Raw genomic sequence first — 27,407 nt, forward strand, 5'->3', positions numbered from 1 at the left:
GAGTGGCTGCACCAGTTCACATTCCCACCAACAGTGCAAGAGGGTTCCCTTTTCTCCGCATCCTCTCCAACATTTGTGGTTTCCTGCCTTGTTAAATTTTCCCCATTCTCACAGGTGTGAGGTGGTATCTCATTGTGGCTTTGATTTGTATTTCCCTGATGAACGTTGCCTGAGTTCAAGCTGCATTTCTGCTTTTCTTGAAGCCTAACCGTGAACTCTTTGTGAGACAGATAACCCAGTATCTTTGTAGCAGGTTGCCTTTTCTTAAATGTATATGTAATCAGAGTTTGGAATTACTGAGTTTGGAAGTACCCGTGGACCTTTGCACACAAAGGAAGATCACTTCTCTCACAGCTGCACTTCTGCCAAATAAATACAGGGTGGGAGCTTGTTCCCTGAAGGTGGCTGTGACGTCCAAATGGCCCACTGCCATCCAGTGGATCAGACTATCAGTGGCACAATGGATGTGCCAGTTCTGCCATTATCTTATAGAAAGAGATTAGCACAAGGAGTGTTTATCCTCAGGCTTCACTTTTTTGTTTTTTTGTTTTTTTTTTTTTTTAGTGTTTTCTTTTTCTTTCCAGATTCCTCAGTTGATAACATGTATGCACACATATGTTGATGAATCTGCCTTAGGTGCTCAGACTAAGTCTAGTGGGCTTAATTTTGGTCAAGGTTCTGGCAGTTCTTAGCTCTGTAAATTTTGCCAACTTATTAAGCTCTCCAAGTCTGTTTTGGTTTTTGTTTATCTCTATCAGGAGAGTAGCAATGGTACCTATTTCTCTAGGAACTTTTGGTAGGGATTACATAGTTTTTATACAGTGCTTATCATGGTACCTGACATGCATTAAGAGCTCAATAAATTTGTTGCTATTATAATTTTGATAAGAACTATGATTATGATTATTATCACCATCTGCCTTTTCACATCTGGTGGAGATGCCAATTCGGAGCATATAAAAACATCCATTAATAATGCGGACAGTGGAGAGTCGGTGAGAGAATCCTCGCTTATCGACAGTCTTGCTCACAGAAGCCTGGGTCTGATTTTAGTCTCTAGTGTATAAAGCTTCATGAATGAGAATGAGTGAATGCTTGCTTTATGAATGAGATTATCATTCTGATACTGATTTCTCTTCCTCTTACGGCCGCTGTTGTCAAAGATAGAAGAGATTAAGGTTGACTATGGACACATACTAGGAGCATATTATTGTTTGTCTTGGTTTTTAAAGGGATCCCTGATGGAGACTTGTTTCCTGTCATTTCTTCACACTCCATCTCCTGGAATGTCAAACAAAACGCGAATCAACTGTATCTTCTGTTACCCAAGGTTCCAGACAGGAAATTTCAAATTTCATACATGCTGCAGTCTTCTGACTCTTCTCTCCAAGTACTCTATAGCAAAATATAACACCTTAGACAATTCTGCAATGGATCCATCATCTGGAATAATAGTTTCCAAGAGAGATCCTTCCCCCAAAAAAGAAATTAAACTTATACTATTTTACACTTCAGAGAGTGAACATTTACGAGAGCAAAATGAATCTACTGTGAATTAACTCTGAATTTCCCCAAAACTGCACGTAGGTTCAAAATTAAGGTGCATTTTTGACAGATTCATAATAGCCATAGAAATGATTACAGCAATTATGAAGTATTGATGAATCTAGTGTGAGATTTGCCATCTTAGATAAACAAATGATAATTCTTGTTCAAACATATTTAGAAGCAAAGGTGATGGCCCCAATTTATGGGCCTATTCAGATTTTCAAGCTTTAAGTTGCTACAACTTGGACCTCCTCTATGTTGGACCTTTTCTTTCTTGCCAGTAGGTCTTTGAATCCTAAATTCCCTATTATGTAAAGAATTTTTCTCAGAGGCCACTCCGTACCAGCCTGGATGTCCAGTAGTCTGCCCTTGGCACTCAGCAGCTGCTGCAACAGTGCCTGCACCTGACTGGTGCTCAGCAGGCCCCTCGGTCCCCAGACCTGCTCCATACCCTGGCCCACGGTCATAACTGCATTAGTCAACCACCTCTTCTTCCTTTGCTCCTGCCATTCCAAAGGCCACAGCAGCTCCAAAGCCTCAGGAAAGCAGTTTTTGGCCCCAGCAAGGGGAATAGCATAAAAAGAACATTAAACCGAGTTTCTCAGTGCAGGGCATAGTTACCAGACTAACACCTAATAATGAATTCATCGATGATAGCACATGACATCCCTGACTGCAGCAGCACAAGTGCAGAGATGGGAGCTCGCTCTAGCTCCTTATCTCTCCCCTCTCCCACTGTATGAGCAGTAGTCATGAAAACTCTAGCTCCTCCACTGACTTCTGCACTTAGTGAGAACTTCTTAGTAACACTCCTCAGAAGTTTAAGGGCATTGCCTGGGATTGCCTCCCTCCCCTATCACGGATGGTACTGGGACATTGGTGTTACAACACGGCCTGCATGGAAGGTACGGGTGACCAAGAAACCAGCTGTGCTTGTTTGTAAAGTTGAGGCCAGCTTGGTGACACACTACCTTGTATCTGCTTTTCCTCCATTCCTGCTATAGTTCTTTACCCCGACTCTTGTCATCCTAGGATTTTACTTCCTTAGCAGAGAAGCTCTGCCTTCAGCTCTGTTTTCTAAGGTATTTATAGAAAAACAGAGCTACTCTCTAAAGCTATCCAAATGTCCAGTGGACTTCGTTTTGATGTATGAGCACCTGACAAAAACTGAGGAGAAAATACTCATGAGTATCTGCCAAAAATGTTATAATAGGAAACCTTTCATCAGGCAGATGGTTAGGTCAGATAACCACTAAGAGCTTTCCTGTTCGAAGTTTCTGTTTCTGTGAGACACTGCACAATTTTTTTCTAATTGCCCAGAAAAATCTGAGTGGGATTTGTATTAAGTACCTTCAAAGAACATTATTCAACACAGGAGGCATGCTGGGAAAACAACTTCTTGTGGCAGGAAAGAAATCAGTGTTTTATTAGAAACCCCATCTAAACCATATGAGAAAGTACTGAATTCCCTGCAAAAGAAAAACAGCAAAGAGAGAAATGTGTGCCCCCCGGCCATACATGCTCTCTTGGGGAGTGATTATGGATTAGGCCATTTTAATACATATACCTAGACAAATTTTGTATTGTTTGTTCTTTTTTCAGTCGATCCTGGCTGAGTTCCAAAATGAATCGTCATATTCTGAGTTCATAAATTCCATGGAATAAATTTGCATTTCTACTTCAGCTTCTCTTCTATCAGCTCTAGGAGAATTGCTCAGTGATGCTTTATTGTCAACAATCATAGATAATTCCCAAGAGGAGGAAACTGCTGATTTTCTTGAGCAAGAGGTGGTAGGAGCAAAAAATGGAAGATGCTAACTGTTTGGGTAATTCTGACAGCATCCTTTCCTTTGATAGGGTGGAGACTGTGGGGAAGGATTCCAGATCCGCAGCCTGTCCTGTGTGGTCCACAATGGTTCAGTCTCTGACTTGGCTATAAGTGTAGATGATGCACTGTGTGGAGAAATGCCCTTTCAAGACAGCATCCTGAAACAGCCATGTTCTGTGCCTTGCCCAGGTATGCAGTTTGCAGTGATTGGGAGGGACTTCCCTGGTGATTTTTAAATTCATTTTCTATTTTATTTTTCTGGAGAAGCGCTCATCAAAACTGAAATTTTGCATTAATCAAAATTAAAAATGCAATAAAGTTATCACTTTGGGAGACCTCTACGGCTTCAATGCAGGTAAAGTAGGTGAGAGGCAAAAAAAGCACTGGATTTGGAAATTTAAGAATGAAGTAGAAATTTTGCCACATCACTGGTGTTTTATCAGGGACCTAGAGTCTAGTGCCTTGGACCTATAGTTGCTCTGTCTGAAAAATGTGTTAATAATGCCCAACCCGACCACATCTAGTACACTGGCCAGTACTCAAAAAATGTTGACTGGATCCTTGAGTTGATGAATCCCTGAATGAGGGTGTGGTGGGAGCAAGTAAGATTGTAGGTTCATGAAAGCCTTCTGTAATCGTGAAAGTCATTATTAATTACAGAAAATGCATGAGGTGATTTTAATCCTAATAACCAACCTACCTTGTATGGCCTAAGTTTAAAGTGGCTGAATATATCCACATGTGTGTAAACACATACATATGTACACATATATATGTATACACACGCACACAATTATGTATGTTTAGAATATTAAACATCATTTAGCCTCAAGGATATTCCACTTCAGAGACCAGTTTCTTCCTGTTACATGCTTTCAATGAACGTCTACTTTATGACATTATGTGGCTCTTTGAAAACTGAGTTGCTATCATTTTTGTATCTCCCTTTTGAAAAGCTTACTATATTAGTAAAAAACACATGGTGTCCTCTAGACAAGACTATCATGATTTGGAGTAATGGCCGTCTAGCTTTTGATACTTTCTTGCTGAACTAGATTAAATAAAAAAATTATCATTCTTAGTATATTCTAAGTGGAAAATTGGTCAAGGTAGAATGTATAGTGCCTACAACCAACCTACATCACTGTGCCTTCACCACAAATCTCACTGTGAACCCTGTCCACATAAATGTTTTCAGGTGCTAGTTTTCACATTATTTTCCTTGCCCTGTCCTGCACCATCATCTAGGAGACTGCCATTTGACGGAATGGTCTGAGTGGAGCACATGCGAATTAACCTGCATCAATGGAAGAAGCTTTGAGACAATGGGCCGCCAATCTAGGTCAAGGACATTTATAGTTCAGTCTTTTGAGAACCAAGACAGCTGCCCCCAGCAGGTTCTAGAAACACGCCCTTGTACAGGTACCAAGAGCACTTTTCAGTTCTCAGCCTTGATTGATCAATGCTTATCTGTTTTTATGTGAGGTATAATAGAACCGCTGTTATCGTATTTACTTGCAGGAGGCAAATGTTATCACTACACATGGAAAGCAAGTCTTTGGAACAATAATGAACGAACTGTATGGTGCCAACGTTCAGATGGCATTAATGTCACAGGTATTCCTGCCTAAGATTTGTGTGGGCACTTCAAAAAGATCTCTGAGTGTTGCTGTTTGTGAGAAGAATTAGCTTACAAATTATAAGCAAAAGACTGGGCAGGTGGACTTAGATGATCTTCATAGCAAATTGTCATTTGTTTTAAATTTTTAATTAAAGTATACTTGGCATATAACATTAAATTAGATTTAGGTGTACAACATAGTGATCCAAAAATTATATACAAGATGCCCACCATGATGAGTGTATTACAGACTCTATTCCCTATGCTGCATTTTTCTTCCCTGTGACTTATTTTATAATTAGAAATTTGTGCCTTTTAATCCTCTTCACCCATTTCACCTAACCCACCCCCTACCCCTACCTTTGGCAACCACCAGTTTGTTCTCTGTATCTGTAAGTCTGGCTTTCTTTTTTTGTTGTGTTCGCTTATTCTGTTTTTTAGATTCTACATATAAGTGAAATCATATGGTATTTGTCTTTTTCTGTCTTGCTTATTTCACGTAGCATAATACCCTCCAGGTCCATCCATGTTGTTGTAAATGGCAAGACTTCATTCTTATGGCTCTGAGTAATAGACCTTTGCATCTTAGAAAGCAAACAGTTTGATCCAAAGACCCATAATATATAAAACAACTTACATAGTAAAATTTCCTTAAATATCGTGTTCTGAGACAATGGCTGAAAAACAGACATGACAGTTTAAAGCAACAGTCTCTAAAGTTTTAAATCATGTACCTTCTCAGTAAAAAGTTTTTGACAACCCATCTCAACATATCCTCTTCTTGCACTATTATGCTCCAGTATCGTATTATAAAACACGTACAAAGTTGAATTGAAAGGATGGATAAAGATATAATAAAATATATTCATTAATAGTGCAGAACTTCTTTGCTGTAAGTTACAGATGTTTGCATCATGCACTGGAAGCTCGATTTTGGATATTTTTCTAGTTGTCACTATTTAATATCTACACAGACTGAGCAAAGGTTTCCTCACTTATGACAGTGGCTACAATTTGATTGTGCAAATGATCTCAATTTTAAAGTTTGTTAATGCCTTCTCTGAAAAATATTGTTTTACTGCTACTGCAGCTGACAAAGCTTATTGTATCAATGAGAGAATTTCTATTCTTCTGTGGGAATTGAAGAATTTTCAGCTCCGCCTTTGTCTAGTTTGCCTATATTTGCATTATTGTATTCCCTCTAACCCATAGTTTATCCATACGGTAATTTATTTTAAGCTGCTTGCCCATTCTGTAAGTTATGGTTGAAACTAAATACACTGTAAATCTATTTAATCAGGAATACCAAAAGCAGCATCCTCCGCATCATGCTGAGCATTGGCTGGTGAGGGCTACACTGTCAAAGTCTCTGCAGAGTACTTGGTGCACAGTGTATAACCGGGCCATCTAATGATGAGCTCAGGTTATTACTATCAGCTGCTACGTATTACAGCTTAATTTCAGTTTTAAATTTAAACAAACTACTGTATGAACTATAAAAACTCTAGTATTTTCTAACCAATCCTCTAGAGATTCTATCCCCAGGGGTACAGGCACTGCTCTTTGGAGAACACTGGTTAAAAGAGTGGAAACAACCCTCCCCCGCAAGCAGTTACTGGTAGCACCAAGACCATGTGGTTATTGCCACTAATGTCCAAATTATCCATTTCACACATAGGTATAGTTCTCGATTGTAGGCTTTTTTTGTTTTGTTTTGTTTTGTTTTTTTCCCCCTCTGGGGATTATTTTCTTATTCTTCCAGTAACAGTAGGAATTTAGCTGTTTCATTCTCAGGCAAAACGTAGATGTTTCCTCTACAATCTTAACCCAAAGCTTTTTGCTAGCTACAAAGTCATAAACTATAACTGGGTGACAATTGTATTAAGACAAAAGCTAGAATCTAGAAATGAAACCAGTATTCAAATACTTTAAATCCTGTCCTCAAATAATACATCATCTTCTTAGGCTAGTACTTTGAATCCAGAAAGTCATGACTAATATGTAAATGATTTTCAGATTATAGACACCTTATTCCATCCATTTACTCAAAAATCTTGCATACCTGCAAGTACTGTATCAGATGTATGACTGCTTCTCCTGGACCTTATACATTTACTTTTAAAAATGTGTGAAGCTCTATATGTGACTCTGTGTGTGTGTGTATTCTGGTTGCGATACATTTTAAAATGTTACCAAAGACTTGGCTAGTGTGGTCCATGAATCTATTAGTGGCATTCCTTTAGCATTTGGTTGTTGACAATTGGCTTATTGCCTACTTGGGGTATTCAGGCACTGGAAAAAACTACACATAGAATGAGTCTTTAAGCAGATATATTTTCTGCTCCTGAACTTAAACTGAAATTTCATCCATTCTTTTCCTGATCTTGGCCCAGCACACAGATGTTGCCCTCGAGCAGAGCCATATGATAGAATGACATTGCCAATAAGCAGGTATAAAAACTACTGCAAACATCTTGTTAGCAGAGCCTCTCATCTTGAACAATTCTTCCTAGAGTAATCAATAAAATAAAGCTGGACCATGTATAGGCAAATACATATAAAAAATAATACTGTTACAGAGTGGCCAGTGCCTGAGAGGAAAAAAAAACATAATGTTTATCATAGAAAAGTCCACAAATGATGATGGTGGGTTTTTGTGTTATTTTTTGTTTTGTTTTGGTTTGGTTTTTGTAGGAGGCTGCTCCCCTCAGGCACGTCCTGCTGCTATTCGCCAGTGTAATCCAGCCTGCAGAAAACCTTTTTCCTACTGTACACAGGTGAGTCCTGTGCTAGAGCCTTCTACAGTTAATTGCTGTCTTCTGCATATGTTGTGTGTTTTCCAGTAGGCTACAGCCCCAACAGCAGTTCCATGTACTCACGGTACCATCTAGAGGACTTTGCAGGAATAATCACAGCTACTAAGGATTTTTTTTTTTTTTTTTTAATAGGGCCAGGTCTTAAGTAAAACAGTCTTTTTCTATATATCTCCATCTATAACAAAATCTGCCTATCAGCTAATTCATACTAGCTCTGCTTATCAATAATTGTTCTCAGTTGATTTATTCTTTCATTCTTAGCCTTCCATCTAGTCAATCTATTTAGAAAGATATTATAAATGTTCATATTTGCTAATATTGAATAAAATTGATTACACTTGATGACTATGGTACAAGTAAATTTTTAGTTCATTTTAAATAAGTTAAATATTCGGCTATGGAGAAAAAGTACTATGCTCATGTGCACACATTTTCTTAAAGCAGAGCTCTTTATCTCTGTTCTTCTCTCTTAACTCCCATTTATGACTGCTCAGGAATTAATGCAGGATGTGCAATGTGTTCTAATCAATGGCACTCATAGTGAGCAGTGCATATATTATGTCATGTTCCTTAAAGAAACAAGTTTCTTCTTCTTATGTGCTCTTTCCAAAAATGAGCTGGTTAAAAATAATTTAATTATTCAGTCCTAGTTTATGGCTCTTTCACTTCAAGGTGGGTTAAATCTTTACCACGGAAAAACTAATGCCTAAGCTTATAGAGGAGAAAAGAGGTCAGCAAAACTTCATATACTAATCACATTTGCAAAATAGAAGTCATAGCTTTCCACCCCCTGTCCAGATACCCTCTTTAATAAAATATAAATACCGTTTGCCTTGAACCTTTGGCACACCTGATTGGTTATAGCTTTTCCCTTAGACGAGAGGTGATCTTAATTGTCTTAATTAGCACTCTATTGAACACCGTGCAATATCCTCAAATGAAATGCTGTAATGTCACTATTATAGGAATGCTGCCTGTTTACTAAACAATGGGCAATTACTAATTATTTTATCCTAGTTTTCTGACCTTTTCCTTTTGTAGAAGACTGAGGTTTAAGTTTTTAGTCTTTAGTTTTAGTATCTATTTAGTATCTAATACTTACTATTTACTGCTCCTTAAAATCATGTGTTCAGTTAACAATCAGTGATCCAAATACATAGTCCCTTAAGACTCACCCAAACTTGAGTGGGTGAACAGATGAGCCTGTTCAAAAAACGCCAAATAGTTTTAGGTAAGGCACTACAACAGCAAAGTCATACAGAGTCATAATTTTATGCTTAACTTGTTCTGTTCCATATTTGCTGGAGGATGGAAGAGCAATTATTTTGTTTCACTTCTAAAGGCAGAAAGAAATCCTTGCTGTAACTCACCATAGCCAGCATCTTGGAGAGGTTTATTGTACAATGAAAATGACCAGGAATTCACAGACAAGCATGAAGGACACATTGTCATAATGCCAACTTGGATGTAATGTGACACTCAGGTTACTACAAGGAAGGATATGGAACAAGTGCCTTGGGTGAAGTCTGTTTTTTCTCCACTTAGGCTGCCTTCCTTGAGTGCAAAACCAAGCCTGCAAGCAGAGAGGTAGTTCAGACTAGTTAGTGATCAATGGTAGAAGGTGGTAAGCAGCATTCAGCAGCTGGCACAGTAACAGACATCAAAGAGCACGAAGCCCAGAGGCACTACATACATAATCCCTGTTGCTTTACTTCTCAGCATCAAGGGCAGCAGGTTCGAATGAGTGGGCAGGAATCTGAAAGAGTTGTGGGGAGAATGGAGGATAATTTGATTAAACATCTCTGTACTAGAGAAAAAGAATGGAGTTAATGCCCTCCGTTGACAAAGAATCGTGATTTCTTACTTACAAGCTGTAAGAATTGTCAACCTGTAGAGAAATCTGATGATGTCTTTAAGGGGTGGCTCAGTGTTTGAGCATCTGCCTTTGACTCAGGTCATGATCCAGGGGTCCTAGGATTGAGTCCTGCATTGGGCTCCCTGCAGGGAACCTGCTTCTCCCTCTGCCTAGGTCTCTGCCTCTCTCTCTATGTCTCTCTCACGAATAATTAAATAAAATCTTTAAAAACAAAGGGTTGACTTAGGAATTTGGAAAAATGAACTGCTTGGTTTTTCATCTCTGGCAACTCTGTTGCTGAAAAACCCCAAATTGCCATAACACATTGCACATGTATTAAATGATTCCAGCTTTTAAATTGTTCTTTTTCACCACTGTGTAACCATGAAACTATTTTGTATGCTGTAGGGTGGAGTCTGTGGCTGTGAGAAGGGCTATATAGAGATCATGAGATCAAATGGTTTCCTGGATTACTGCATGAAAGTACCCGGCTCAGATGATAAAAAAGCTGATGCGAAGAACCTTGCAGGGAAAAACAGACCTGTGAATTCAAAGATACATGACATTTTCAAAGGATGGTCACTTCAAGCCCTTGATCCAGGTACATTTCAGTTAAGAGTAAAACATACACGTTTTCTCATGGGGCATTGGGGTTCATATTGTCACCACTACTTATGACAGAAAAAATGGAGGGAAGAAGAAAAAGAAAGAGGTGAGACAGAAGAGGTAATGTGGTCCAATTCAAGGTTTCCCAGATTTGAGTGTCAAAAAGAGGTAGTCCCTTTAAATGTAAAATGTTCCCATGGTTGGGTGAAGATAAATGAAGATAAGTCTCTCTTACCCCCAGTCTGAGATATGGAATTAAGTCCCCAAATAGTAACTTTTAAAATGATCTTTTCATTGTAAATTACCTCTGCAAATGTGTATATAGAATTGAAATTAAGAGCAAAAGTTGGAATAGATCAAGAACCTGCAGATAACCTTAGGAAATGTCTAGGGACCCTATGTGGTTTGAAAAATGCTGTTGGAACAGTAAAAAGCCTTAATCTCAGAAACAGACCTTGGCACCACGGCTCAGAATGTACCTGTTTTGTGATTGAGTGTAACGCTTTCACCTCTCTCGATTGACTTCATAGTGAGGAAACCCGTCCAAAGTCACCTTCCTTGCAGAACTTTTGTGAGTTTTAACAGAGTGCTGGGCCTACAGGGCTCAGAAATTGGTGGTTTTTTTTTTTTTAAGATTTTATTTATTTATTTATTCATGAGATACCTAGAAAAAGACAGAGGCAGAGATATAGACATAGACAGAGGGAGAAGCAGACTCCCTGTGGGGAACCCAACACGGGACTCAATCCTGGAACCCTGGGACCATGCCCTGAGCGGAAGGCATATGCTCAACCACTGAGCCACTCAGGTGTCCCAGGAAATGATGGTTAACAAAGATAGAAATGAAATTTGTTAGATGCTTTCTGTGTACCCTGTCATCCTGTGCTGGTTACATTGCATGAATGATCTCATTAGGTTGCAAAAACCTAATGAGATGCTATCATTGCCATTTTTGAGATTAGGAGTCTGAAACAGAGAAAATGAATTTGACCAAGGTCTTACCACCAGTAATAGGAAGATCCAAAAGAAGGGCCGTTCAGCCCTTTCATAGTATTTATCTCAGTTTTCCCCTTGTAAAGTATGCAGATAATGAAAACAAGATGCTTGGTGCTAATCATAAGTACCTTTTCCAGGAAACAAAATTCTACTAATAACTAAGCAAAGTGGCCTAACAGGGCATGGAGAGGAAAAAGGCAGACAGAGCTCAGGCAAAAAATACCCTGGAAATTTCCTCCCAGACCCCAGGCCTCTACAAATCAAAAGTGCCTTAATGATGTACTTCAATGAACCAAAAACCAGAGCCTGGGGCTCAAAAGACACTAGATCTAGTAGGAGAAACCAGATGCATGCTCCTCATCCAACTTTTCAGAATGATTACGGTATCTTATGCATTTCTGACTCCACTGTATATATTTGGGTATGCCATAGATTTTAAAATCATTTCATTCATTTTGTGATTAAATTAGCAGTAGCTTTAAATCTGAAGGAAGTGTGATCTAAAATGTAGCCAGGCTCACCCACTGCCTGTAGACTCCAGTTCCAGAAGAGAATTAGAGTGAGGTTCTAGAGAAAGGATTGCTCAATTCCCTAAATGAGGTCCTTAGCCTTTGGGTGGCTAATTAAAACCTCAATAGTGGTATGCATGTAAATATATATATATATATATATATATATATATATATATATATATATTATTTTTTTAGTATATGTAACTGTATGCATGTGAATATATATATGTATGTTTTCCTCATGAGAATGTAAATGAATTATGAATACCATTTTGTTCACATATATATTTGTATGATGAGTTCTTAGAAAAGAAATTTTACAAAATATGATACATATTGCCTAAATGTCTCTCTAGAGTTTGCTCCAATTTATATTCTCCTCATGAGGAAAACATTGATACTTATGTATAAGCAGAATAAGGAAAAAGAAAATATGATACAATTATACAATGTCTCATATTAAAAAGAATGAGACCTGCCTTGTGACCTAGCATGGAAAATTGCTTTAAAAAAAGTACAAATCAAAATATATGCCATTTGCATTTCTTTAAAAAAAAAAGGTGTTATGTATTTGTATGCATGTACTCATGTTTGCATATACAAAGGGAGCTAAAATGCTTCACAAGGAAACTGGTAACAGTGATAGCTCTTGGCTCGGGAATTGAGAGAGGGTATCAGGGCGACTTATTTTTCACTACACATCTTTTAATACTTTGAAGTTTGATCCTATCCATTATGTTATTATAAAAAGTTATATTCTTTTTTAAGTAACATGGACCACATACCTCTACTCTTGGGATTTAAAAGTACTGAATCCTCCAAGTACTTCAGGTTTGTGAGATTTAGGAGTGAAAAGATGAAAGGTGTTTTCTCACTCAGGGAAGATTTTTTTTTTCAAGTGTAAAAATCTCAGAAGAGGGGATTTCATCATTAGTGTTTCAAAGAGGTCAGAATCAAAGCTTTGTTAAAAATTTTATGACCATAGAAAAGTATCATTACTAACCTTGAAACCTCATTCTAAAACCTGACTGAGGCTTTAAAGTGTAAACAAAAACTGTAATGGGTAGCGACAATATAATTGAATGTAATTGTGATTTTATTCCAAACAAGTGTTGCTTACAATACACTTTGATAGTTGTTCATCACGCATACGCCTTTCAGATATGATGCTGATATGGTTTTTTGGACCTGCAGTTAATTATATTCATGTAGTCTAATGAATCTTCTGTGTGTATCTGTGCTTCAGAAAGGAATGCAGTTCCTTTGGGATGCTAAGGCATTGTCTTCTCAGTCCAGTTAACTGTGCTCACATAAATAGATCAGACTTATTTGGTTTTATTTTTCTTAATTCTGTCAGATGGGACATCAAAAATAATGTCTACTTTACATGTGTGGTTACAATTTGACATAATTTGGTGACTTTATTACCATATTTGGGCATATAGATTTTGTTCATTCAACATCATTTCAGGAAGCAAAATCACCAAAAGTGGTGATGTAACAATTTTGTTTACATACAGGATTACCTCTTAATTTTTTGGTTCTCGGGATCCCTGCGTGGCACAGTGGTTTAGCGCCTGCCTTTGGCCCAGGGCGCGATCCTGGAGACCCAGGATCGAATCCCATGTCGGGCTCCCGGTGCATGGAGCCTGCTTCTCCCTCTGCCTATGTCTCTGCCTCTCTCTCTCTCTCTCTCTCTCTGTGTGACTATCATAAATAAATAAAAATTAAAAAGAAAATTTTTTTTTTGTTCTCTCGGTGTTGCCAAATGTATTGCAATACTTTTGTATTATATATATATATAAGACTATACACACATAAAAACATATTTAAAAAGCCTGACAAATGTTAGATTTTATGAAGTAATGATTATTGTTGGGTGCTTCCCATTTGAAAAATTTGATAGACTTACATTTTACATTTTCACCTTTGTCGGACATTTTCTAGCTGTCACATATGAGTAGTTCCACTGATTGTGATTTATGCCAGTCTCAGAATTCAGATGATAAATATTAAACTCAGATGAGAAGACTTTTGTATGCTAAACTTGTTATTTAATCTCTATTTTTAAACAGATGGCCGAGTAAAAATTTGGGTTTATGGCGTTTCAGGTGGAGGTTTTCTTATAATGATTTTCCTAGTATTTACTTCCTACCTTCTTTGGTAAGTACTGACAAGCAAAAACGCTTGTATTCCATATTCTTAAAGAAAGTTACATATTATACTAAAGTGTCATTGGCCATTATAACTAGACTCTTAACCCACAAATAACTATAAACAGAATAGATGAAATAATTTATCTTTAGTGTCCTCGTTTGACATAACTTTCTTTTATGTAGTTTTCAAATAATATCAGAAGATATAAGAGATAAATTATTTTTCAGCCTTGACTGCACCTTAGCATCTGTTAGTACCTGCTGGGGACCGATACTTGGGCCCCAGCCCTAGTGATTCTGATTTAATTAGTCTTGCCTGTGGCCAGGTCATCCAGATGTTTAAAAGCACTCCAGGTAATCCTAAAATGCAGCTAAGGCTAAGAGCTATTACTTTAGATCATTCTAATTCTTAAATTGACCTATCTTGACCAGTGGGTTCAAACAACCTGTTTAGCACATTTTAAGTAGTAGAGCCAGGTGTTTATCCACATTGACCAGATTTGAGAGAAAATTTTCTGTCAATTCCAAGACCCCCATTTTGTAAGTGACTTGTGCCTGAAAATTTTATCATTCTCAGAAAATGATTATTGGTTTACTGTATAGAATATATTTTAGTTGATGAGTTGCTATTGAAGCCAGACAGAAGTAAATACATTTGAATGTTTTCAAGTGTGTTGAGTATATTTTATTAGCTTCCCAAGCAAAATTTCTAAAGGGTCCTTTAAAAAAAAAAAAAAAAATTTAATGAGATCAAAGGGTTACTTTGCTTTTTTCTCCAAACTGAGATCCTTATAATCTATTAAAGTATTTCCTTGAGAGTTTTTACCCAAGTTTTAATCTTGATTCAAATGTAGCCTCAAATATTCATATTTGAGTCATATTTAGCCTCAAATTATGTTTCCAAGGTCACACAGGTTTTTAAATCTTTGCTCTGGATCAGTGAAAATAAGATGACTTTAATTCTTTCTGCCACCTATAGTGCTAGTGCTAAATTGAATCTCTTGAAATTGGATTTCTACCCAACTAATTTTTCCATAGTGCTGTAGTAAAAAGTAACACCTTCAGGTAGTCCTTCACCCTATAATCAAATGATTTAACCAATTTTTATGTCTCAGTTGATATATTTTGTGTGTATTCCTAGATCCTGTCTTAATGAACAAATGTGAAGTTGAAAGCCTTATATGAGGTTTACAGTGATAGGGTCTATTCATCACTAGAAAAGATTAGAAAAGGAGGAAAATATCTTATATTGCAACAAAAGACATGAAGATTTGACAGAAACTTCTCTGAAAGTAATGGCCCAACACAGTGTAAGGGAATCAGATAGTTTGTTCTTCTGTAAAAGCTTGGAGGGATTCTAGTTGTTAATTAATGTTTAATCTCTTAGGTATTCTAGGGAAGAGGGAACCATAGGATTTGGAATTGGGGACATAGTAATTAATAGTAAAAGTCATTAAATTTGCCTTTCTACATTTCTCTATTCCTTCAACAATAAATATTTATTGAGGCCCTTTCTGAATGACTCTAGGGATTAATTAGGTACATCACTGAATTCTGGAAACAATTTTCTAGAGAATTTTTAAAAGATCAATGCAATTTTCCCTTTTTAGTGACCAAATTACATAAATATTGATGTACAGTATTTCTCACATCTATTTTTTCATCTTCAGTGCTTGGATTTAGTCATCTCTATTTGGGAGTAGCACAATGGCTACATATTGGGACTCAAAACAAATGCTCTTTTCTGCTGTCTACAGCCAAATAGTCTTCCTAAAATTTAGCCAGATGATCAGCCCCTCTCCTACTCAGATACCATCAGGGGCTTCCTTTGACAGCAAAATGAAAGTCATGTTTTGGCTGCCTAGCCAGCCAATTAAAGTCTTCTATAATTTAAGGCTGAACAATCCTTGCAATTTCATCTTCTATCTCCATATGCCTTGGACAGTCTGTCTGGTGTGTTGTGTAAGCCCAGATAGATTTTTCTCATTAAAGACATTAAAAAAAAATATTTCCTTTAAAAACTAAACTATTTTGATAAAATGGTAAATTTCCTACTGGAATATTTAACCTATGTGCTTAGTTCTACAATCCCATCAATCCTCTATTATTTTAGTTCATTATAATATACTCATTTTCTCTACTATCATATTTCATAACAAAGTTTGTATCCATCTTTCAGATCACTCCTTTCCACAGGTTTTCAAGTTTACCATCTTCATTTCTATCCAGGTTGTTGAGATACAGCACTTTTAATCTATTTGTGTTGCTGTTTCAGAGGTTTTATCCCAAGACCCCACATACCCATTCACATGCATTAGAGAAGTTCATCATTTTATTTGTACTGTGCATGTGTAGTTTTGATGTCTATTATGCACTTCTTTATATTATAAACTCTTCATTATATGAAAAAGTTATAAGTATTGAATATAAGGCTACCACCTCTTTCTGGAGGATAATTTTTTGTGAGAACCTTATATTAGGGTACTTATAGTGTTACCTTCTAATTTTGCAAGGAGACTTCTGTTTCCAGGGTTTCCTCCTCCTATCCCATTCATCTAGAATGGTTTTTCATCATTAGATATTGACACTCTATTGGTTCTTCCCAGTAAAACTCAAATGCTAGCATTTTCTCATCAAACAGCCTAGAATAACTTGGCCATTTCTCCTCTCTGGCATTTACTCAAGGCTGTGATTATAATAATTTCTATAAATATCTTCTGCCTCTACCACCCAAAGTAGAATAGTGGATAAATAAATATTATACATAGGTTGCCTTTCCCATCCTCTATTGAGTTTTTACTGTTATACCTATTTTAAAGAGAGCTAAGTGATCCCCAGAAAAGTTCAATAACTTCTCTGAGGTCATCAGCCTGGTAAAATCACCTCTAGGTTTGCCTAGGCCCAGAAGGTTTCTCTTTCCACTGGTCTTCCAGTCTGTAATTTCCTTCTCTTGAGTAATCCTAAAAACTTTTTAGATTCAATGTGTCATCAATAGCTTTCATATTTTTTAGAAGCTCCTTGTTTCCCAAGTAAGCTATAGACCTGGGAACAGACCTATTGATATCAAAACACATACCATTTACTGTTACTTATGAGTTACCTAAAGATAGAGTCCAAATAGATACTTTCATGGCATTTACTTCTATTAAATAGCTTGCAGAGGAGTTAGAAGATGACAGTCTTTGAGATTTTATATTTTCTCCCCAAAATAAAAGACTTAGGCTAAGAGAACTACTATAATATTCTAGGCCTTAAGTGTATACTTTAGATGAAGGCAATTTATAATAAAACTTAGAAATGCTTTTGAGAAAATATAGAAAAATAGCCTTCTTAAGGACTACTTCGTTCAGATACAACCCTTTGTACATCTACCATTAGTGTTCAGAGTTTTTGAAATATTATTGATGCCCCTGCTCCCCTGGCAGTAAAGATCCATGAGGCAATTTAGTGAAGACAAGCACTGGGTAAGCTTAATCTAGACATAGTGCCAGAAAATTGTTCCAGATAACTACAGCACATCTATTCTGCACTGCCCAGTACAACTCAGCAAATGGGCCCTCGTTGGGCCCAGGTTTGAGTAGTGCCCCCACTTCCAGAGGCTCTGCCCTCATGAGTGGCTACCTAACCCAAAGACCATTTCAGGCTTTCATCAAGCTCTTTATTCTCTACTGCCCTGGGGATGGGTCCTTGGGGCTTGAATTCAGTGGTGCTATTAAGTGTCAAGAGTTTGCCCATCAGTTGATAATCAGTTTGCTTTCCCAGCTTCACACGTTCATCCTTTGCTAAAATGCAACTGATCACGGAAGAGGTCACTTTAAATGTGTGTCATGCAGTGATCTCCGTACAGCCACTGTTGCGTAATAGCTTTATCCCTGTGCCAACCCCGAAAGTGATGGTGGCTGTCACGAGTGCTCCATTAAGAAGAGTTATGAGGTGACACCTCAGTTCAACAGGCAAGAATAATGTGATGGATTAGAGATCTACCTTGGGTACAGGATGAGTGGTGGTGGCCTATGAGGCAGGCATCTGCAGGTCCTGATTTAGTGTGAGGTGGTCGCACCTCTCCTGATACCAGAGTTGAAGAGAAAAAAAAAATTCTTTTTAATATTTTTTAAGGGAAAAAAAGGGAGATCTCCTAGTTGCTGGATTTACTAAGGACAGCCCTGCCACACAGCCCCTCCTCTCAGGGATCTTTTTACCTAGCTAGGAAGCCTTGTAAAGCTACAGCTACCCAGCATGTACCACCTTACTCAGTTTGCCAACATTTGAGAACTATTTATAGTTAGGATATTAGGATCTAAGAGATTCATAATAAAATAAGGGCTTCATCCCAGTGATCCCCAGCAAACCCCATGTGGGCCACCCCATCTGGACCCCTCTTTTTCTCCAAAATTCCATACATGGAAACTTATTCATAAAAATATCTCAAATATTTGGAGCAGAATTTTATAGGCCTAACACACAGGGTGGCCAAATTTAGATGTCTTCCTGGCAATATCAATACATGGATTCAGCCCTCCCTGTCCCTTTCCCCATTCCCCAGGAGTCAGCTCTTCTTCCATTTCTCTTTGCCCAATAGCCTTTGTCAAATACTAAGAATGGATTGTTAAAAACTATTTGGAAGCACGTACATTTCCTCCCTCTCTCTTCCCATCCCTTCCAAAAGGCAGGAGCTATAGAAAGGGGAAGATCCCAATTGTCATTTCAGATGAACTGTCTTGTATTAGGACAACCTCCACTATCACCAGAAACACCACCAAAGTGAATGCACAAACTGTCACTTCCCAATTGTCCTAAACTGTTGTGTGATTTCTTAGTACTTTCAAATGCTGCAAATTAGCATTCTCTGGACCTCATTTCAAGCTGGGTCCATCATTCTTTTTTTTTTTTTTTTTTTTTTAAAGACTCCGTGAGTCTTTTTTTTTAAGGATTTATTTATTTATTTATGATAGGCAGAGACACAGGAGGAGGGAGAAGCAGGCTCCATGCCACGAGCCCGATGTGGGACTCGATCCCGGGACTCCAGGATCGCGCCCTGGCGCCAAACAGCTGAGCCACCCAGGGATCCCCATGGGTCCATCATTCTTTATGCTATAGTCTAGGCCAAGCAATAGAACTAGAGCCACTGAAATATATATTAATATAAAGTTAAATTGAATGTTATTCTAATAATTATACAATGAATACCTTTTGAGAGCATGAAATTAGAGGCTGAGGATCCCACAGGAGGTTTCTGCCTCTCCTTGGCTTCTCTGATTGGAAGGTAATTGCTTGCAGCCCGTGCCCAGCACTCAGCTCTTCACCCATTGAGCACCCACTGCCCCACAGATGCCAGGCAGGAGCACTGATGGAACCTGTGGCTCTTCCTATAGGGATTTTTAAAACCATTTCTAATTTCTTACGTTTGCTGCATTATCAAACCAAGGAAGATAGTTTTAGAATTTGAACATTTAAATTAGGTGATTCTCCTTAGACCCATTTTAATTCTATCAAGCATCTCTTTGTGTGTATGTCTGTGTGTGGTAAATTCACCTAATACAAAATTCTCCATTTTAATAAAGAAAAAGAAACCAGACACAAAGACCACATATATTATCACTGCATCTGCATGAAATATCCAGAATAGGCAAATCCCTAAGAGGTGGAAAGTTAAGTGGTTGCCAGAGGCTGATGGTGGGGGAGATAGGAATACCACTTCTGTGGGTACAGAATTTCTCTTTGAAAAGTTCTGGAACAAGATAGGGTGATGGTTAGACAACATTGTATATTATTAAATGCCACTGAATTGTATACATTAAAATGTGTTTCTAATTTAAGCTCAAAGCTTAAAAATTCCCATGTACAGACAAAATGTTTCTACCACATGCCAAGTTAATGGCACGGATACAGAGAGAGTGGACTGGGCTTATGTGTTGTGCTTAAATTTCAGCCTCAGCCACTCAGTGACTTGTGGGAAGGCAAGTGATCTCTCTAGTCCTTCTCTGTAAAAAAATAAAAATAAAAATAAAAATAAATGTATTGACCCTAATGCTTCCCCTCTCTCAAGGTTGTTCTGGAATTGAGATATTTTATGAGATGAGCTATTTTAATATATTTTATGTAAAATGCTGAACACAAGGCAGGGAATTTAGTATATTTCTAATTAATAATAGATGCTACTGTAAAATTAATACATTTGGAGACAAGGAAAGAGTTGGCTCCCTACTCGTAAGGGTAACCCCAAAGAGATGAGCTCTAAAGGCATGGAAAAGCAAAGGCACTGAAGAAGGAAGAGAGAAGACAGTATGGTAGGTGTGGGGCACTATGTGACAAAATTCAAAGTATAAACATTCATAAATGCAAACTGAGTTTCAACCACACTAAGAAACAAAGTATAATGCAGGCTGTCTTGCCCCAGATCTGGGCTATCACTGTATGATTTGCCAAGGTTACTCAACTCCAGCTTCTCTGTGAGAAGGAAGAGCAGCCCTTTCTGTCCTGGCAAAATTGTCAACCTCAGGTGAAACAGAGGCCAGGTGAGAGTGACCCTGCATGGTGCAGGATCAGAGAAAGTTTCCTGACAGACTCTGGTGACATAGCATCTAAATGTCAGGTTTGAGGCCAGCACAGAGGCATGTTTATTTACTAACAGAACTAGGGTAAGGCAGAGGAATCTGGCTGCTTCAGCTGCTCATGTGAAACATCTCTGATGTGGGGGGTCACAGCAGCTTAGGAATTAGTGAATAACAGATGCTTTTATTACTGAGTATAAACAAGAATGAGAAAAGTAGCTCTCTACCAAGTTCATTGTTTCCATGAAGTCCTTTTCTAGGATTTTGGAAAAAAAAAAATGATAGCTTCTCCTTAAAATAAGGATAAAATATGCAAGTACACAAAAACGAAACCCACAGTTTTCAGAGCGCTCAATCTTTTGCCACTTAACTACTTGGAATTTCTGTATCTCACAATTGTCTTTGGCAGATGAAACAGAACTCTGTGAACCTTTATCTGAGGATTTTTTTTCCCTTTGCAGCAAGAAGCCAAAACCACATCAAAGCACACCTCCCCAACAGAAGCCTCTGACCTTAGCCTACGATGGAGACTTAGACATGTAACCTGAAAAAGAAATCCAAATGTAGACATCAACTGCCTTAACCACTTTCTCTTTTGTAGCTCTCAGACTTCTCAGTTTTTTGAGGAATCTCATGATGTGACACATTGGGCAGAATACAAATACTGCAAAAGAAATATTGCCTCAACTTCATTTGGACATGGAGTCAAGGATTATTAAGTCTGCCATTTTGCTTTCAAGTTGTTTGTGGGTGTGTGTTTAATTTTTTGATTTTCCCAAGGGTCCTGAAAACCCTTCTCTTCCTGTTTGGAAATGGGAGGAAGAAAACATGATGGAATTCCCACAGACTTCAGTAAACTTTATCTTCAGCAGCATGATGACAATCTGGAGGAAAGTCCAATCAAGGCATTTACTGTAAATGACGAGCCTGACACTGCTTTGTTATGCACTATATTAGTGCAAGTCTTTATTCTTCCCATAATTCAACACTGAGTTTTCTAGAGTTTACATTGGTTCAAAGACTTTCAAATTGGATTGCCTATTTTCATGAACACAGAGAGAATGGTTTACCATTTCAGAAATTCTCTGAGTTTTTACCTTTAAATATTGTATTTTGTTTTGTAGCCAGGGGATGATGGCACTTCACGGGTTGCGTTTATTGAAAAAAAAAAAAAAAGAGTGGGCATAAATGCTAGTTTAGATGAAAGCTAGGTGGCTTCTGAATGAACTATGTATTGAGTGTTAGGTGGTTATATTGGAGAATGAGGGAGAATGAGGTAGATTATTTGGTTACTAAAACTGTATTTTAACAGAAATTTAGCCATGTAGATATAGTACTATACCATCCACACTTGTAATTCAGTTTAACGATGACAAACTCTGCTTTTGTAATTTCAATTTTCTTATCTGAATATTTATAAATTCTTTTTTTGAATTTAATTATCTGACCTCATTTAATATACATGGAACACCAATCCTGTTTGTAGCAAGTCTTGCTTTTATAAGGTTTCAATAATACCTAAAACCATTAAAATGCTGAAACCATTTTATGAAGATAATTGTTTGTAATTGTAGATGTTGAGAGTAAGAAGGTGCCATCTTGTGGTATTGACTTGTATTTATAACAAATAAAGTGCTCAAGAGACTGAGATGTTGCCTCTTCTAGATTTATTCACTTATGAATTGCCCTTGCTTTGACAAAAACTGTTTTACTGACAGCTTCCCTGTGTTACCCTTGTAGGGGTTGACAGCTGAAATCACTGCCAAAGAAAAGGATCCTTTTTCCACTTTCTCAACACTATCAACTACACTATGAAATAGAGCCAACTACAATTACAGAGTAGCTTTGAAGGGATATTTAAAGCTCAGTTAATATCAGAACAAACCACTGAAATAAGGCCAACACTGATATGTAAATGACCTAAGAAAATGGAAATGTTGAAATGTGATACAGTGAGGAAAAGAGGATGCTTTCATTTATACTATGACTTCTATTAACTGGTTTGGTCCGGTGGCACTATTGTTTAAAAAGAAAAAAAAAAAAAAAAAAAAAAGGATGGTTTATACCAATAGTGTGACTGAGCGAATAAGCCCTGGAATTGGCCTCTTATTAGTTCACTTAAATGAAAGCATCAACGGGCTTCATAGTAATTCAAGAGATCCTGCTTCAGAAATCAAATCTTGGCTATGCCCTTTACCCATGTGTGATCCAGCATAAGGATTACAAACTATCTCTGCCTCAGTTGTTGACCCATACAATAATGAAATCATTATCCTCTTAAGCTAGACATTAAAATAAGTATCAAATGGGTTTTTTGGTTCAAAATAGCAACGTAAGAGGATCACCAACTCATCCCCTCCACCTCGAGACAAACCAAATCTACAGCTTCCTATGGAAAAATTCCTAATGAAATAAACCCATAATATAACCCACAAATAACAGAACTACTACACATCAGACAAATGAGGAAATACAAACATTAGAACAGGACAGGCTGACACACAATCTCACCGTAAGCTCCACCCATGGTGCAGTGACCCACAGTTGGAAGGGAACACACAACCACAAGATTCTCCCACAGCAGCATATGTTTGAACCTCACTTTTGGCACACCCAACTTTTAAGACTCGTGCCTGAGAGATGGATCCCCCCCACACATACACCATCTAGCTGTGAAAGCCAATGGTGCTTCTATCCACAAAACTATAAGACTAGAAAACTGAGAAATAGTTCTTCAAGGATTCACACAGACTCACAATGGCTAACCTCTAGGGCACAGCATACAGGCAGCAGTCTTTCTGTGAAAGAGGCTATCTACATCTCTTAAAAGCTTTGACCTGAGGGTCAGGTATCTAATTTAATACAAATCTAGGGGCCTACTAAGATACAATGATCATAAAGGCTGGTGGACACCATCTTTATGCTCACCCACTAAGTTATTCAGGTGGCTAATACCTCCTAGAAAGGAGACTGTACCTGCAACTGGGGTCTGGTTTTTGTGGCTGTAATCCAAGGGAGGCTTTCTGATCATCTGACTGGTGGCCACTGGGCATTGTGTGCATAGATTCAATGAAAGATATCAAAGACAAACAGTACTTAACTGGCTATTACCCTAGGGCTCAGTGAATAAGGAGCAGACAGGAAAGCCCATCTCCTAGTCATCTCCTATAAGAGGTATATTTGCATAGTTGAAAAGCTGCTGCCCAAGAGTCTAGCTTCTAATCAGCCTGAATCTAAGTGTTGGCTGAGGTCCTCCCCTTTAGTTCAGTAACAGGTCTTGACAGACCCTTACCTACTGAGAGCCACAAAGAACTAAGTAGGTTACTTGGACAGTCACAAAAGTTTGACAGACCAGCAGGGTTGATCCAAAAGTTTCATCAGTGCAAAGCCTACTCCTTCAAAACTGGTAGAGGTGGCTATTTTATCCAACAGATAGAAACCAACACAGAATCAAGGCAAATGAAGAAATAGGAATGTGCTCCAAATGAAAGAACAAAACTGCAGAAAAAGATGTGATTTATCTGACAAAGTGTTCAAAAGAACAGTCACCGATCCATCTATGTGCTGCCTACAAGAGACTCACTTCAGATCTAAGGACATATGTAGACTGAAAATGAAGAGATAAAGATATCGCATGCAAGTGGAAACCAAAGGTGGGATATCTAGACTCTTATCACACAAAACAGGCTTTAAAGCAGACTGTTACCAGAGACAAAGAACATCATTACATAATGATAAAGGGGTCAATACAAAAAGTATATAAAATTTGTAAATATTTATGTACCCAACATAGAAGCACCTAAAATAGAGAAAGCAAATATTAATAGATCTAAGGAGAGAAATAGCAGTACAATAATAGGGGACTTTATATCCCCACTTTCATCAATGGGCAGATTCAAATCAATAAGGGAAAAATTATCCTTTAACATGTTTGGCCAGATGGACTTGACATATACAGGACATTTTGTCCCAAAGCAGCAGAACACACATTCTTCTCAAGCACACATGGAACATTCTCACACAAAATAAGTATAACAAATTCAAGAAGACTAAAATTATATCAAGCATCTTTTCTGAACACAATGGTATAAAACTAGAAATCAACTACAAGAAAAAAAACTAGAAAATCCTCATATATGTACAGAGTAAACATGTTTTGTAAAACCAATAGTGATCATGATAATGCATATATTATAATGATAATGCCTACATCAAGAAACGAGAAAGATCTCAGGAAGGAGGCAGAGTAGAAGGATCCTGAGCTCACCTCCTCCCACAGACACACCAAATTAACAACTACATGTATTGCACCTCACTCTAAAAAGACGTGAAGATGGACAAAACAAATCTTCCACAGCTGAAATGATAAGAACAAAGATACATTGAAAGGGTAGGAAGGGAAGAGACGTGCTCAGGAACCCCAAGCATGGCTACCCACAAATTAGAGGGATATCATAAGCATAGAAGAGTGAGGGGAATCAAGCCCCACACTGGGGATCCCTGGCCATGGAAACCTGCACTGGAAAAATGAGTCCCCATAATGTCTGGCTTTGAAAATCAGTGGGACTTGACTCTGGGAGAGCCAGAGCACTATAGAAAACCAAATCTCTGCCCTTAAAGAACCAGCACACTTTATTACTTAGTCTGAGACCCAGCAAAGAAACAGCAGTTTGAAAAGCACTTCGTTTACATGAAGATTTATTGACTAATTTTAGGACATGTGCCAGAGGGGCAGGGATCTACAGGAGCTTTCTCTGGAAATAGAAATGCTGGTGGGCATCATTTTTCTTGTCCCCCATCAGCCTGGATAGCCAGATGCTTTGGGAAGCTATTCTGACACCCTCCATTTGTCTTGCCAGTACTGCTTGCGCACCGCATCATTCCCATGTAGACCTGCCCCACCCCATATACTGACTCTAGCAGGTGCCCTTCCAAAGTGGCTTCTGCCTCATTCTATCCAGCAAGCATACTCAGGTCAGACCAGCATCTCCCCAAAGTGGCCTTCCACACCCAGAAGTACTGAAAGGAAACAACAACAGCAACAAAAACTATAACCAAGCAACAAAAACTTATGTTCTACACCACAAAGTTATCATTCAAATGGGAGAAATAATTTCCCAGCAAACATGTTAAAGGACTTTATCACCACTAAACCAGCATTAACATTTCTTGTGAAGAAATTTCTTTTTTTAAAAGATTTTATTTATTTATTTATGAGAGATACAGAGAGAGGCAGAGACATAGGCAGAGGGAGAGGCAGGCTCCCTGAGGGGAGCCTGATGTGGAACTGGATCTCGGGCTCCAGGATCACGACCTGAGCCCAAGACAGATGCTTGGCCACTGAGACACCCAGGTGCCCCTTGTGAAGAGACTTCTATAAGTGGAAAAGAAAAGGCCATAACTAGAAAAAAAATTTTTTTACCGGTAACAGTAAAAATACAGTAAAGGCTTATAAAGCTATTATGAAAGTTAAAACACAAATGTAATAAAATAGATTGACAAAAATCAGTCAAGGGATGCACAAAAAAATGTCAAATAGGGTATCATATACATAAAACAGGAAAGAGAAAGTAAAAATTTAGTACTTTTAGAATGTGTTGAAATATAAATAACCCACAACTTAATAAAGAATGCTGTTCACATATAATATTATATATGAACCTCATTATAACCCAAAACTAAAAATTTATAATAACACAAGAAAGAAGAAAGAAGAAAGAAAAAGAAAGAAAGAAAGAAAGAAAGAAAGAAAGAAAAAGAAAGAAAGAAGAAAGAAAGAAGAAAGAGAAAGAAAGAAGAAAGAAAGAAAGAAAGAAGAAAGAAAGAAAGAAAGAAAGAAAGAAAGAAAGAAAGAAAGAAAGAAAGAAAAAGAAAGAAAGAAAGAAAGAAAGAGAGAGAAATCTAAATACAGCACTAAAGAAAGTCACCAAACCATAAGGGAAGAGGGCATGAAAAGAAGAAAGAATGAGAACTACAAAAATAACCAAAATGCAGCTAAGAAAAGGAAATGAGAACATACATATTGATATTTACTTTAAAGGTAAATGGACTAAATGCTCCAATCAAAAGATATAGCGTAACTGGATAAAAAAATAAGACCCTGCCACCTATAGTGGACATACTTTAGACTCAAAGACACATACAGAATGAAAGTGAATAGATGGGGAAAGGTATTGCATGTAAATGGATACAAAAGGAAACCTGATGTAGTAACACTCTCATGAGACAAAACAAAGGCGATGAGTCCAGTTTCTACCTAAGGTGATAGGCCCTATGAATTATGTCTATGAACTTCTAGACACCAAATAGACATCTACTTAGAGGCCTAACTAAACAGTTTCTTTATGAAAAGAGAGAGACCACACAGAGAATGACAAGAGAGACTGAGACACAGTAACCAAGGAAAACCTCATACCTGATGCTGGAAACTGCATGAGGAGGGATAGTACTAAGGGGCCATGAGTTGATTTTTTTTCTGTGCATCAGGGCAGATAAAATAAAATAAACACACATACACAAAAAGTTTAAAAGAGCAACTAGACAGTTGTCCAAGATAGCAATGAAAGAAGACACTGAACTCACTTCCTCAACAGAACACACCAAATTACATCTATTATATTAATAAAACAATTCCTCCTGAAAAAGAATGAATTAACAGCTCCTACACTACCAAAAAGAGAGAATGACAAAGAACAGCAAGAAATACAGAGATGGTAACTAAGGGAACTCCACTGTGAACAGCAATGAGGGAGCTTTGTATTGAGGGACTGGGAACAGATTCTTCTGTCCTTGAGCACAGACAAGAAATGAAAAAAAAAAAAAAAAAAAAAAGCCATGACTCAAAATCAACTAGCACATAAAAGAGACAACACTAGAACTACTCTGCCAAGCAGAAGAGGAGCTATAAGAATGCTCTCC

At 37.8% G+C, this 27,407-nt stretch overlaps 1 protein-coding gene and 1 long non-coding RNA gene across 4 annotated transcripts in view; one reads left to right on the top strand and one right to left on the bottom strand.

Annotated features, from left to right (window-relative positions):
* The window catches only part of THSD7B (thrombospondin type 1 domain containing 7B), a 735,307-nt gene extending 713,170 nt beyond the window's left edge, over window positions 1-22,137 (top strand). Inside the window, exons 21-27 of the mRNA XM_025430666.3 lie at window positions 3,406-3,565; window positions 4,625-4,798; window positions 4,898-4,993; window positions 7,692-7,774; window positions 10,077-10,269; window positions 13,858-13,945; window positions 20,951-22,137. Of these exons, the coding sequence (XP_025286451.1) occupies window positions 3,406-3,565; window positions 4,625-4,798; window positions 4,898-4,993; window positions 7,692-7,774; window positions 10,077-10,269; window positions 13,858-13,945; window positions 20,951-21,032 (876 nt within the window). The 3' untranslated portion in view covers window positions 21,033-22,137. The remainder of the gene's footprint in view (window positions 1-3,405; window positions 3,566-4,624; window positions 4,799-4,897; window positions 4,994-7,691; window positions 7,775-10,076; window positions 10,270-13,857; window positions 13,946-20,950) is intronic.
* The window catches only part of LOC125753025 (uncharacterized), a 114,876-nt gene that overhangs the window by 9,103 nt on the left and 78,366 nt on the right, over window positions 1-27,407 (bottom strand). For all 3 annotated transcript variants that reach the window (XR_007403837.1, XR_007403836.1, XR_007403835.1), the window contains 3 exons: window positions 17,923-18,003; window positions 9,507-9,569; window positions 9,184-9,386 (listed from right to left, as the gene is read on the bottom strand). This is a non-coding gene — a long non-coding RNA (uncharacterized LOC125753025). The remainder of the gene's footprint in view (window positions 1-9,183; window positions 9,387-9,506; window positions 9,570-17,922; window positions 18,004-27,407) is intronic.

The sequence above is a fragment of the Canis lupus genome, chromosome 19, assembly GCF_003254725.2.
Source record: "Canis lupus dingo isolate Sandy chromosome 19, ASM325472v2, whole genome shotgun sequence".
Classification (NCBI taxonomy): Eukaryota; Metazoa; Chordata; class Mammalia; order Carnivora; family Canidae; genus Canis; species Canis lupus.